Source organism: Zonotrichia albicollis, chromosome 8 (assembly GCF_047830755.1).
Source record: "Zonotrichia albicollis isolate bZonAlb1 chromosome 8, bZonAlb1.hap1, whole genome shotgun sequence".
Classification (NCBI taxonomy): Eukaryota; Metazoa; Chordata; class Aves; order Passeriformes; family Passerellidae; genus Zonotrichia; species Zonotrichia albicollis.
The window spans coordinates 7,148,280-7,162,563 of record NC_133826.1 but is presented as its reverse complement, the minus strand read 5'-3'; the positions used below and the strand labels follow the sequence as shown (position 1 = coordinate 7,162,563).

The window sequence follows — 14,284 nt, the reverse complement described above, 5'->3', positions numbered from 1 at the left end:
TCTGGAGTAAGCAATTTTTTAATTTCTAATTTATTATCACTTACCTGTGATTCCTTCACGTTTTCCACAGTGAAGTTGAACCAGACTCGGAAGCGAGGGTTGCAGGTGTCTGGCCTGATGAAGAGGTCATACTCAAACTCTGAGACGTGGTCCACCCTGCCAAGGTTCCCTACCAAGAACAGATGAAACAGAATGAGTTTTAATGAATGGCTGATCAACTCTCCAGGAACAACACTGCAAAAAGTTTTTAAAACTTCTGCCTCCATTTGTTGCAATATACAAGTAAAATAGGCCTTACAAGAGTTCACAATTATTTTTTAAAGGTAGTTCAGAATTATTTTTAAAGGCTTCATTGCAGTCAAGATAAAATATTTAGCAGTAAGCTGCATGCATATGAATACATTAAAAATAAAACAACAGAGATTTTTATTATTCAATCAAATTGACCTTTTGTCTCCTCTTATCTGAATACTCCAATTACGTGTTCTAACATCCTTTTAATTGTTTCCTTTATTCTTTTTTCACTTTCCTAATGATGTCTCAGCACATCTCTTAGTCCCCACCTGATAGGATTTCTTTCTTTCCAACTGTTGCTCATGTTCATGTAACATTAAAGAGTCCCCAGATTTCTGCCTGGCCCCTCTGCTCTAAGCATCCCTCTCTCCCCACAGATGGTCCAGCCTTCATCTCTTCTGTGATTCAAAAAACCATCTCAATCCCTTTCCTTCACCACTTACAGCCACTATCACCTCCTTCCAAAGACACAAATGAGATTTTGCTTCAGCTTGTTCCCAGTGAATTTCATGGAATAGTATTTTTAACTATAGTCAGAGCTACATTGTCCCCTATGGCATTATTCAGCAGGCAACCACACTGGCTATAGAAATGAAGTTCAGCACTGGAAAAACCCAGTAAGTGCTTTTAAATTGCTAAAATGGCATTTTTCCTTTGAAGTGTGCCAAGATTTTTAGAAACAGGGTTTAGACTGTCCATTTCATTTATACACTACAAAAATAAGACTTTACTTTTCCTGATCCAATCCAAAACCCATCTCATCTTGTAAGACAGGGCCATGTTTTAGCTCACAGGCTAAATTATATTTCTTTTTTATAAGTAGCACTGAAAACCTGGGTTTATGGTTTCAGATCTATTTCTGGGGTTAGATATATCTTCTTGGGTTGGAAATATACTGTTAGGTTCTAATGTGTATTTATAAGGTTGTTTGAGCTAAATGATTCCCTCTTCAGCAAGTCCCACTGCAGTCAATAGGACTGTTCTCTGGCAACACATTGCTCAATACCAGCATGAGCAGCAAAATTCAGCTGATCTGCTGCTCTGGGCTGGAAAAGAAGAGGAAAAAAGACATTTTTAATTCTATTTATCAATACAGTTCCAGGATTTCTACCTTATCCTAAATTGGTTTTGGCTTTACTAATGGAACATGCTTAATCTTCTCTATTTTTAATGTTATCCTCTACTTTCCTACCCACATCCTTCTTTTCAGAAGAAAATTCTCTCCACTGCTTCCCTCTGCAGAGACCTGCTCCACGCTCTCAATCTGTTCCTGAGGGCTTGCCTCAAGGAGACACTTGGCATTGGAAATATTTGGAAAAACAGCTCTATTGCAAAGCCAGAAGGCCTCTGCCAAACACAAATAATGTCACCAGCCGTAGTGGGTGCCCGTGCCCAGGTGCTGGAGTGGGCTGCAGGCCTGGCTCTTGGGGAGGCTGTGCTGACCCTTTCCCTTCCAGCTCATTCCTCACATTCCCAAATGGCTCCAGAAAGCCTCACCCATGGCCAGCTCAGCCCCTCAGCCCAGGTGGTGAAAATGTGTCCAGTGAAGGGCAAAATCCTACACAGGCAGAGGGGCGAGGGAGCCTGAGGGGAACTGAGGAGGAGGAGGGAAGGGGATGCTCTGGGAGCCAGGACAAAGAGCCCTGTGTCCTGTGCGGAGAGGCTGGAGCAGGCTGGCATCTCCTGGAGGAGCAGTGGCCCACAAAGAACCCAGGCTGGAGCAGGCTGGCATCTCCTGGAGGAGCAGTGGCCCACAAAGAACCCAGGCCGGAGCAGGTTGGTGTCTCCTGGAGGAGCAGCGGCCCACAAAGAACCCAGGCTGGAGCAGGTGCTCCTGACAGGACTGCAGCCGTGGGAAGAGAAAAGGCCCAGGGTGGAGCAGGAGAGCAAGGAAGGATCAACCCTTGCCTCTTGCACAGCTCCTTGTGTGGGGAAGATGATCCTGGGAAACAGGGAAGGGCAGGGAGAAGGAGATGGTTTAGTTTCTCTTTGATTTTTACTATGCAAAGCTATTTTAACTGGCAATAAATGAGTCTCCTCAGAGCAGAGTGTTCTGCCTGTGTAGGCCATTGGTGAGTGCCCTCCCTGTCCACACCACCACCCAGGAGCTTTTTCACCTCATTTTCACCCCGTCCTGCTGAGGAGTGGTGGTGAGAGAGCACTGGCTGGCCAAAGCCATCCCACCAATGCTCCTTGTTTTATTTTTCATTAAATGTCATGCATAAATGACATAACTGGGATAATAATGTTCCTTGGATATTTCAAGATTTAGGTAGTCCAAGGTATTCATCCCGAAAGTTTAGATTCCAGTTGTGTCCCAGGTCACAGATTTAGATCTCTCTGGACAAAGTTAGCTGTGTGAATTCACTTCAGCCTGAGCTGTGCATGTGATCCTGGCAGACTCTCTAGGGTTAAGGCAGCAGGCTGCATGAACACAGATGGTGGGCTTGGTCCATCTTGTCAACTAATAAACTAATATACATGCCTCCCAGCAATTCCAGACATGGATTAAGTTATCTGCAGCACAGAGCAGAGGTGCAAATTTTGATGGAATTACTCCCAAAGAAGGACACAGAAGCAATTAAATTCCTACTTAAAGTTCAAAGACCATTAAAAACTTGTACTGCAAGGCATAAGAAACTAAAAGATCATTAAGTGAATAATTAAAACAGAGCAAAATGAGACCTTGATTTTGACCTTTTGCACATTTCAGTTTCTTTTACAACATCAAGCCAACCTGAACTGGATAGGGAACAGATGACCCAGAACTGCTTTACAGGGTCCTCAGGATCCCTAAGCTAGCACTGGAGAATTGTACTGATGTCAGGGGAATCATGGATGGTGAAGAGCTGGTGTGCTGAAGCCACTGCCATCCAGTCTGCTCTGGAAAACCCATCTCAAACCCAGCAGAGCCCTTAAAATGCAATCATCTGTGTGCTTGACTCCTCAGGAACCCCAACATGGTTTTCTCTCTTGATTTGAATACTCCCTTCCCTCCTAACGCACTGGGGTTTTTTTTTCCTTCTGTGAGTTTATTGGTTTATTATTAGTTTTTGCCTCTTACCAGGCACACATCAGCTGCCATTGTCACCTGCAGCCCTCTGCAGTTTGGTGTCATTTGGACATTTCATTAGCCCACTATTTCTTCTCTGTCTTCCAGATGCTAAAGAGGCTGGACTGAGCACTAATGCCTCCGGTAACTAATTCAACAAGTTCCTCGTGCTCAATAGACTATTGTTTGTAATACCACAGCCTTTGCTCACAATCTGTCAGCCTAATTTCAGCCCACATAGCAATGTCATTAAACAAGACAGCAGTTTTGGTACAAAGAAGCCAAGAACTGTAGGAACAAAACACCTCCTCACTTGAAGAGATGCTTTGTAGAAAACTGATAATGCCACCAAAAAACATTTCTTGGTGTCCAAGCAAGGATTTAAACTTCCCAATATTAATCTCATAAAAAAACTGTGCAGTTTTTCATCCTGCCTTCAGAGTGCTGTAATCATGGGAAATGCATTTTTTCTAATGGATGAGAATTATATTCCAATACCACAGGTCCCACAGTGACATGCATTAGGAACTATGGAACAGGAATTTAAACATTGTTTACAGCATTCCATTTAGAAATTAAGCCATTTTAACATTTTAACACTGAAAATAAACAATTTTTTTCGTACATGCAAAACACCTCTAAACTAATTTTTTTAAAATACATTTTAATTCCTTTTTTATTTTTTGCCTTTGTGCTAAATACACAGCAAGAGAGAAAACAATTTAAGTGGGTAGACAGCAAGTTCCTCCTGTGTCCCAGGAATTTCTGTGCAATTCCACAATGCATACACTGCACCTGCAGCCAACAGTTTCTGTGCTGAAAATGTGACAAATGTAAGAGAAAGCCAGATAGCACCAATTTTGTGAAATGAGCCTTTCAACAGTTTTCAGTTATGATACAACTACTATATGACCCCTCATGTGCACAGTTCTTATTCTGTGTGCATTGCTATTCTGGTCACTTGTGGTATCAGTAAGACAGTCTGTTCACAACCTCATTGGTTAAGTATCTTCTTCTAAAATCAGAGAAAAAGCCTCACATCACTGAAACATCAGCTTTGCTTAACTTCACTTTGAGTTCATGCCCATGTGAACTCATCACTACTCCATTCCATAACTACAGAACTTGTATATATGAGAGTATAGAGCACTCTTCAAAGCCTCATCACGCCATATCTAGTGATTAGCACTATATTTGGGGGTTAAGATTATAAAACACAAGATATTAATGTTATTTAAGGTACATGTATGATTAATGAACTGATTAATGAGACCTGCCACAGGAAAAAAACCCCAACAACACTGTAAGCAATAAAATTTGAACGGGTTGGCATTCTAAGACAATTCTTGTTTAACTTTTTTTTAATAATTTGGGTGCACATCTGTATGCAAATGACTGTCTGACTACATCTTAAAGGTAAAACAAGGAATTTATTAGGGTAGCCAGCACTTTGCTAAACATTTTGAATTTTCTCTCCTATGCACTCTGAAATTAGTTTTGGGGGTTTTTTTTCTATTATTATTTTACTTTACAGAAATATTAGCATGGATCTTTTTAAACTGATGGGAAGATGTGAACAAATCAAATTCCCAAATGTCTATAAACTGACTTTGACTTAGCCTTGGGGTTTGTTTTTAAGGCACGCTCAATTTTCAGTCACAGTTCTGTTCAATACTCTTAGCATACTGAGAAAAGAGGAGACATACTTTCCTTTAATCATTCGAGCTGAAATTCTTAATTATATTTGCTTAAATTACTTCATAGAGTAATGTTTAGTGCAATGCTCTCAAAATGTGAATAGTCAAAGGGGTCAATAGCATGTTTCAAGTTTCTTTAAAAGTCAGAAAAAAGCCCAATGATACTATTTTATTAATCATGCAACACACACTTAGTCCTCATAAAATATTAATGTTATTGCTTCCTACATCAATAAAAAGTGTACTTTACACAAAGAAAGAAAACCTGCCGAAGAAAATGCTAGCTAAAGTTACTAAACATTCTAACAATTATCATAAAAACGCTAGAAAAGAAAATATAGATATGTTAAGCAATCCTAAAATCTTCTTAAACCGCACATTGTGCTTGCCTACAGAGAATTTTTAAGATGAAAAATAGACCTTGAGGGTCTTAGACAAGCCTGAGGCAATATAAAGAAAAAGGTCAAACACTCTGCTAAAAAGGACCGTTATCTTCAGAACAACAACTTATCAGCCAGCTTGCAGCCCTGCTTATTTACAGTTATTGGTCCCAGAGGAAGTGCACTTCAGCGCAGGGCGCGATTACTTTGTAATGAGTTTGCCAGAAATGGTAAAGGAAACTAATTTGTAACAATGTGCTGTTCCCGGCACATGAACTTTCTCAGACACTTTTTTTTATTTTTTTTTTTCTGTCCGGCCATGAATAACTAACTTCAGCCTCCCTAATAAGCAGTGAAAACAGAAGTGCTCTAAAGCCGACTGAGTCGCGAGCATAAATGTGCTGAAATATCAGTGATTATCCCTCTCAGCTGTCCATTACAGTACTCATGATGACCACCAATTCCCCTGTGGTGGATATATAGAATGCAGGTTTCAGGGGGTGGATTTGCACATGAAAATTAACACCATTTGGAAGAAAATAGCCTGCACCTGTCACAGATTAGCAACAAAAGGTCAAATGCCTCCTTTTACACCTAGAGCACTTGCATATTGTATGTCTTGCTTATAGGAGCCTAATTCTAGTTTCTTAATTCAGAAAAGTGAGCACCATGGTGAACTGGGGAGAAAAAAAGAATTAAATCTTGGCTAAAAGCTATCAATAAATCTATTGATCAAGATACATATGAATGGAAGTAGCTGAGGCAATCTCTGTCTCTAAAAGAGGTAGTTTTTCAAAAGAGAATTACGCAAAGTGCTCTTCTGTTTTTGTCAATATGCTGCCAGGTTTTGAAATGCTATTTTTCATCCACACAATAAAAATCTTGACAAGTAAGCAATAGAAAATCACTAATACACTTGCAGCTGCATTTCAATCTATACAAATTCTTTAAACAAAAACAACCAAGGAACAGATTGGAATATACATCATTTTCACCAGTTGAACCTGGGATCAAGTCCAAGATAGCCAAACAGTATTAATCTATATTTCATGCAACTCCACATTTCCCAAAATAAGGTAAAATGTTGAATATGGAATAACCCCTATGAAATTCATCCTTACAGATCATAAAACACATTGAGATGATAATGCAAAGAAATTTTATTTATATGTTCTAAATGGAACAGGAACTACAGGGACTGAGATCTGTAAAAACTTCTTTCTAGTGAAAGATTAGATATCTTCTGAAAGGAGTGCATCTAGGAATATCAGATGTAAATTCCCACTTGCTTTATGGTCTTTGCCTGTGAAAAGAGTTTATAAAAAATAGTTTGGCAATAAGTCCTAAAGAACTTCCAAATAGTATTTGATTTCTAAATAGGAAAAAAAAAATCTAATGTAAAAGGGATGATATCTGAAAAGCCATGACAGTTTTTGCATTGCACATTCTCCTAGACTCATGCCCAGAGCAAATGTCAGCTCAAGAGACTTGAAACTACAAAGCATGATTTCAAAAAATAAAATGCCATAAAAACCACATATACAACACCTGTAAATTATAGTTTAAATTATTAAAATTGCACATATCAAGCTCTGCAACACAAAATATTATTTCTCCTACCACAGTTAAATCAATGTTCTGCAGAAAATCTCTCCGTAATCTTCACCAATATAGCATTCTTTTAAAAATCTGATGTTTCAGTTAAAACCAAAGCAATGCTTGTGACTCCACTTTAACTCAAAATCCAGCTTTCCTTTGAAAAATATTCAAGAATATCAAATAGGCAAAGCATTTCAAAAGTACATGGCTTGAGAAGCTGGATGCTTCAGACTTGAAGTCTCTTTTCTATCTTCCCTCCTCAATTAAATAAGTTGAAATTGTTTCCATAATGTTTTATGTTTTTATCAGTAGTGACATCCAAATAGCAGTATATCAGTAGATTTTTGTGAAAAATACTGTATGGAAACAATGACTTAGTGTTAGCAGCAGCTAAGGTAAAAGGCCAGGTTCCATCTCTGCAAGGGGTAGATCAGGATGTAGAGCTCACACAGGCTGAGAAACTCTGATTGAGCTTTTATTGTAAGCAGACCATGTGATAAAATCTAATTGTGACTGAGAGCACAAGAAAAATTCTAGCTTTACACTTTTCTTGTTTATCTACGTAAACAGCATTAAAATAAAATGTATCAATTTGGTTGGGGGGGCATATAATTATGGATATCTACTGATTTATTTGTTTCTTTTGGTGTTGATCTTAATGCATAACAGTCAGAGCCTGATATGCTTTTCCACACCTTTTCAGGATCACAGAGTTCCACTCTCTCCAATACTTTTCCTCCCAGGTGACACAAGTAAGGTGCACTGGATCCATTTCCTGGGGACATTTGGCCCACAGGCCTGGGAACACCGTTACTGCTTCTCAATGGTCCCCAACAAGTGTAATGAACAAATCTTTAATTCCTTTGTATTGAGTTAAATTGCAGAAATATTAATCATGTGTGGCCTAGACTAAAACACCCACAGGAGTTTTATAAATTAAAACTCTTATCTGAATTAGAGTAGGAGGCAGAATTGTCTTCCACACAGAAAATTAAGAGAATTTAAAACCTTTAAGAAAGAACTGGTTGAAAAAGGAGAGAATCATAATCAAACTTAAATCTATTTGTTGAATATAAAAGAAGGAGGGGTGAGGTGGCCAATGCCATGATTTATTTTACTAAAAACAGTTACAAAAAGATTCTCATGTTCTAGGAGTCCAGACAGTGCTGCCAATGGATAGATTTAGGATGAGTTCTTCCATTCAGAAAAAAATATTTTTCTTGGACAGGCGTTTGAATGATGTCTGGGCAAAGGGGGAATAAAGGGATTAAAATTTATTAAGTAGGCTTGAGTTTCCTCCTGCAATGAGGATACAGTTACAGAGACTTCACATTATAAAATAACTGTAAAGTTCTAGCATGTGTTAATGCCAAAGGCCACCTACTGACATCACTTGCAACTTTCTTTTATAGTCCAGGAGAGTAAACAATGACATTTAGAAAGACAACACAAGCAACTAGAACTGGAATATTTTCTGTCTTTTTATGTTCATTAAGTAGAGCAGTGTTATTGGTGATGCCAGTTTAGAGTATAGTCAAAAACAGCAACAAGTACTCCTGAATATTTAGGGATCATGATTGCTCAAGAACCAAATAGCACCGAATACAAGTAACAGATATCCCAAAATGCTACAAAGATCATTGTGTAAAGAACAGGCTCACATATGTATTAAGAAATTATACAATACATTCTTGCTGAAAGAATTCAATAGTTTTGATCAAATTAGATTGATATTTAATCACTCGCAGCCAAAGAGCCTTATTTCAAAATTGCCCTTTTCAATAAAAACTAATGCTTTCAGTTAAAGGACCTAAAAAACCTGGTGCTGCAAAGAATAAAATGTCAATGTTCACCGAGTAGGGAAATTGTAAAGGATTAATAAAATGGAGTCGGGCTCTTGACTCCTTCTCCTACATCTGTGAGAGTCTTATAAATTACAGAAATATCAGCAGAGTCCAAGACTGTTGGAAAAATGCTCCAAAAAGTCATAAAATCATGTAAACACACAAACTAGCAGTGATAAAGCTGCAACTTAGTGGGGAGTGTCAAGAGTGCTTAAAAATCAGAGGCCTGTGCCCTAAGATGGGCATCACACACCCACTACACCAAATCCACCAAATCCCCAGAAAAACAGATTTCTCAGCTCCCTCTTTATCAACTCCCCAAAGGCCTCCAATGACAGATGGGCAGTTATTTAGCCACGGCAGCGAACCTTTGTTAGAGGAAAATCAGAATACAAAGAGGTTTTGCATTAGTGTCACGAAACTCAGCTCTCTTTAACAAAGCGTGCGCTCCCAAAATGAGCCTCTCACGGATCGGCTTGTACCACATCCTTCAGAGCAGAGCTCTTAAAGGAAAAGCATTCGGGGAAATTTCTGTTTGGAAGTCACTTAGCATATAATGGGTGCTATCCTAAATAAATAATGAATGAGTTAATAAATAAATTATAACGACGTCTGCAGCCTCAACCACGGAAGCAACCACCAGCCAAGGCAGACGAGGGAGCAGGAACTGCAGGACCACAATGGGATGTACCATCACTGGTGTCACAGACAGAAAAATATCCCAAATACTGACTTGTTGGGGCCTAATGCTCAGTGCACACCACTGAAATCTGTTGCTCTCTGCAGCCTCTGATGCAAAACAGCACAAGTGTGCCAAAAAAAATGTATTAAAAATGGTTAAAAAGTTTTAAAGCTGCATATTCTTTATTCTTTAGTACATCACAGCGGTGCTACTTATGTAATGCTTCCTACTCAATATATTCATCATTTTGCAAAGACCCTGAGAATTCTTGTAATGCAAAAGACAAGGAAGTTCTTTCATCCTACAAGAGAGGATATTCCTGTTGATTTATTACTGCACAGTAATGCTGTAATTCTGCATTTGGCCTAGTTTGGTACCTTATACACAGAATCACCATTTTTTCCAGGAGAATCCTTCCAATGTATAACTTCCTACACACTGATACCTGAATAAAAATTAATAGATGGAAACCTTAATCAGAGACCTACAGTTATATTATATTCTCAAGGACCTCTCAAAAGTCACCAGAGATGTGAATAAAATCAGAAGTTTTTATTAAAAAATATTATTGGAAAGGTTCCAGGTATTGCCCTATAAAAGAATCTTGTTTTCCTGGATAAGAACCTTCTTTAAATAATAAATTACTGGATTTATAGCTGTAACTTTCTTTATCTTATAAAAAATCCTTGGAAAAAGGTACTGTGAGGATAGGCTTTCCACACAAATACTGAATGTGAATAACATCTGTCCTACATACAGCTTTTGCAGAAGAAACAGTCTTATTTTAGTTTATTATAAAACTGAATTTGATTCTCTATGCCATTATCAATCTAGTCACAAAAACAGTTTGGGGGCTAGAAATATTATTCTCATTCAATACATTAATCCCATCATTTCATTGCCTAAAAGTGGTATCTTACCATATAATCCCCATGAGAAAATTTACAGGTAGACTTTCCTGCAGTCTGGGTGCATTTTTAGCCATTTCATCAGATTAGACTGATACACAACTCTTCTGTTCATCTCCTCCTCCTCCTCTGTAGCTCCTACTCTGACATTCTTTTGTAGAACAAGGTGATTTCTCTACTTTTCTCTTTATTATACAGCATTTTGGTCCTTCTGTAGGTAATGGGCCTTGCTCCTGTATTTTCACTTATACAATTTTCTGATTCCTGTGTCTTGCTATTTTCCTTTCCTCCAGACACTAGCCTGTTCTGGAAGCTCCCCTTGACTTTCAGATTTACCAATATTTATGAAATGCCAATACTATTCATAACATAACTACATTATGTTGGTTTTGTTTTATAATGCTGCTAGAATTTATATAAGCCTTTGTAACTGTACCCACGTGGATGTAACAGAAAACTGCTTCCCCTCATTTATCTTTGTTTAGCTAAAGCTTAAATTAGACCTTAAAGAACTATCCAGTTGATGTTATTTTTTCAATCAGAAGTGATAATTTAAATATTGACATTTTAGATGGCACCAACATGTTTTTGATTTCTGCATGGTTACAATGTTTTTTTATATCTCAATGTCTGTCTTAATTTTGTTGGGGTTTTGGTGTTTTGTTGGGGTTTTTTTATTATTTTGCTGAATCCAGAAGCGTTTCCCTTTATTTCAAAGTATTTCTATGTTTGTAGTAAATTAAACATTAATCTTTCTCTGCAAATGTCAAGTGATATTTAAATGTTTTTCTGGCAGATAAATGATTATTAATATTAATGCAATAAAATCACAGCTCTTTGTCCTTTCTTTGATATTTAAGAAAAAATTAAGAATGTCAAAACAGTTCTGCAAAAAGAGAATTCATTGGTCTACCATCCACTCTTCATTAGCCTGAGAGGTAAAAAATTACTGATCTTGTGAGACAATGTGTTTATAGAATCAGAAAGGGTTGAAAATGAATTACTCTATCAGTGGTAGAGTGTGTATCACTTCAATGTGAAAATGCCTTGTTAAAGTTCATTTTAATTTAAAGCCCCCTTTTGTCATTCAAAAAGCTTTAGCACAACGAAAGAATCTTTGTCACTTTCATAATTAGCCCCTCTTGCACTAAATGAGAATAAAATCTGATCAGAAGTCCATACAGGCAAGGTCATAAATCAAAGGGAAAAGCTCCACAACATTCCTGTAAGATGTCCAAAGGCACACACAGCCTGGAATTAAAGCACTGCAGTCAGGATCCACTCCCAGAAACACAGCACAAAAAAAGCCCAAATAATATCTGTTTGACAGGCTAAATTTATCTCCATATTCTGTCGCCCTATAAACACATTTTGCTGTTTAGATACAAAAGCAATTTCAGCACCAAGGACAATCCAGGAAAGCAAACAGCTGTTAAAGTGCTACTATCACCATTTGCCAAGCAAAGTCAAATTAATTTAACTTAATGCTCTCACTTCAAACTGTGGCAGTAAAACAAAAAAAAAGAAAAAACACCATATATGATAATTGTCATAAAGTAGGAAAAAAGTTGTATTAACAGAAAAAACTCCTTAGGAAATCAAGTTTGATTTTATACACAGCAGTGAGTATGCAGCCCAGCTCAAATGTAAACTGGATTTTATTCAACTTATTTTCATTTTCAGATGAAAGTAAAAAGACATTTTGAAAGATGTAATAGAATTCTCAACCTTGGAGAGTTATGGAGAGAGTGACAGCACATCACTCTCTCTACTCAGGGATCCTAAGAACACCAACAGATATCCAAGCCATCAACATATTATTTTACTCCTCATGTTAACACAAAATGAGGATTTCATCAGAAAATGATGTCTAAAACATGGGGAGAGAGAAGGGCAAGGAGAGGGCAAGGTAGGAAGTTGAAGGGAAGACCGCTAGTAAGTGGCAGCCAGCAATGAAAATTTGTACTCTACAATAGATACACCTTTTATAATTCCATGTATTATGTTAACATTAAATGCTAATCTTATATTTTAATCAGATGAGAGTACTTTTAAAGTAGCTACATCCATACAAACAGAAACTTTTATGAAAATTCACATTCACATCTATAAAGTATACATATATGTGAAGACGTTTGTATCTGTATAGCTCTACCTTGAAACACATTGCTAGGTCCATTAAAATTGTGCAACTTTCCTTTATGAGATTTTGGGTTTTAACAATATTTTCTCTGCAGAGCCAAGCTATTTCTGTAATTTTTTGCAGAACCAAGCTATTAATGTTCTTTCTCTAGCCATGCAAACACCAAACTGCTTCCAAAGGAATGCCTTGTTTGGAAGACGTGGTTGCTTCCACATGTCTCACATGTCCCCGAAATTCCTCGTTACAATAATTATATAATGATCACAAATAATTCAATTCCACATATTTGGAGACATGTGGAATTGGCCTGCTAAGAAACAGACTGAAGAGATCAGTGTGACAAAAAGAGAGCACTGCCTTTCCATCCTCCCACAGTCTCACTCTTCAGTTTGCTATCATTGAGCTTCTCACGTTGGCTCAGGTAGGGAGCACCTTGGTTTCCTCCTGGACACAGCCCCCCTATGCTTTAGACACAAAAGAAATGTAATTTCCCTCATCTCTCAGACATACCGGTATCTCAAAAGTGCAATTTGCAAACTCCCATACAAGCAAAGCAAGACTGGGAACTGTGACGAGGGCGTGCAGGTGATTAGAGAAAGAAAATGGATTTAAGATGGATGGGATGAGAATCTGAGTCAGACATATTATTGAAATTGAACTGCCTAGATCCTTTTCTTATAAGTGAGTATTCCAAAAAGCCAATAAAGCTTTTAAACAAAAAGCAGGCTTTTTTGCTATATAATAACCTAGATTAATTGGCTTTTAAGTACAGAAAACTCAAAATGACAAAGTATGACAGAACAAAAATCAAAACAGAACTCTTGTGCCCACTGTGCTATTACTTTTCACCTTTGTCTGAATCTCAAAAAATGTGGAGGAAACTATGATTTTAAGGCAAATCACATCACATACTCACTTTTTCTGCTTTTCTGATAATTCTTTGATATCCAGAAGTTTCTAGCCTACCAAGACGCCCACTTAAGCTTGATTTAGGATTCCAATTAAGTGGAGCAATTTTTTTTTTTACTTGATTGTATCTCCAATTTTTTTTTCTCAGTGGGTTTGAGTTTGGTAGGAACATATTTTTCCAAAAAGCAAAAAAAATCTAAAAAAGAAATATGTAGATTTTCAAAATAGACAAAATTTTCTCAGAAATTATTTTATGAACCTGTTAAAAAAAAAACCAACAGCATTTCTAAAGCAATTAGTACTTAAATAACCTTACAGTGATTGTTGAGCTGTATTATTGTGTCTCAAGGGCATGAAGTGACCTTGATCAATTATACAGATCCAATGTTGCTTTTGACTCTTCAAAGGCAGGGACTTACACACAATTTCCAGTACTATTTCTATTGAAAATTAGGCTGAATTTCTCAAGAGAGGTGCCAATTTACCTCTACATAAGAATTTAAAGAAATATCAAAATTTTCAGTTAAAAACAACAACAAAACATGCTACTTTTGTTACATATTACGTTATACTTTTAATAGTACACCCCAACAATATAAGAAGCTGCTGATATAATATGAGCCTCTTTAGAACATAATGCACATTAACTGTGAGATTAAGGGGTTAATTAAAATTACTTTTTTTAAATATATCCATGGTTAATTCCAATATTCAGTTTGAATCTATATGTATGTGCTTTACAACATATTTATTCATTATGACACACAAAAATCTTC

The 14,284-nt window shown here is 37.2% G+C and overlaps 1 protein-coding gene across 10 annotated transcripts in view; it reads right to left on the bottom strand.

Annotated features, from left to right (window-relative positions):
• BEND5 (BEN domain containing 5) overlaps nucleotides 1-14,284 on the bottom strand; it is an 873,054-nt gene that overhangs the window by 826,366 nt on the left and 32,404 nt on the right. For all 10 annotated transcript variants that reach the window (XM_074545835.1, XM_074545834.1, XM_074545836.1 and 7 more), the window contains exon 3: nucleotides 45-169. In XM_074545835.1, the coding sequence (XP_074401936.1) occupies nucleotides 45-169 (125 nt within the window). The remainder of the gene's footprint in view (nucleotides 1-44; nucleotides 170-14,284) is intronic.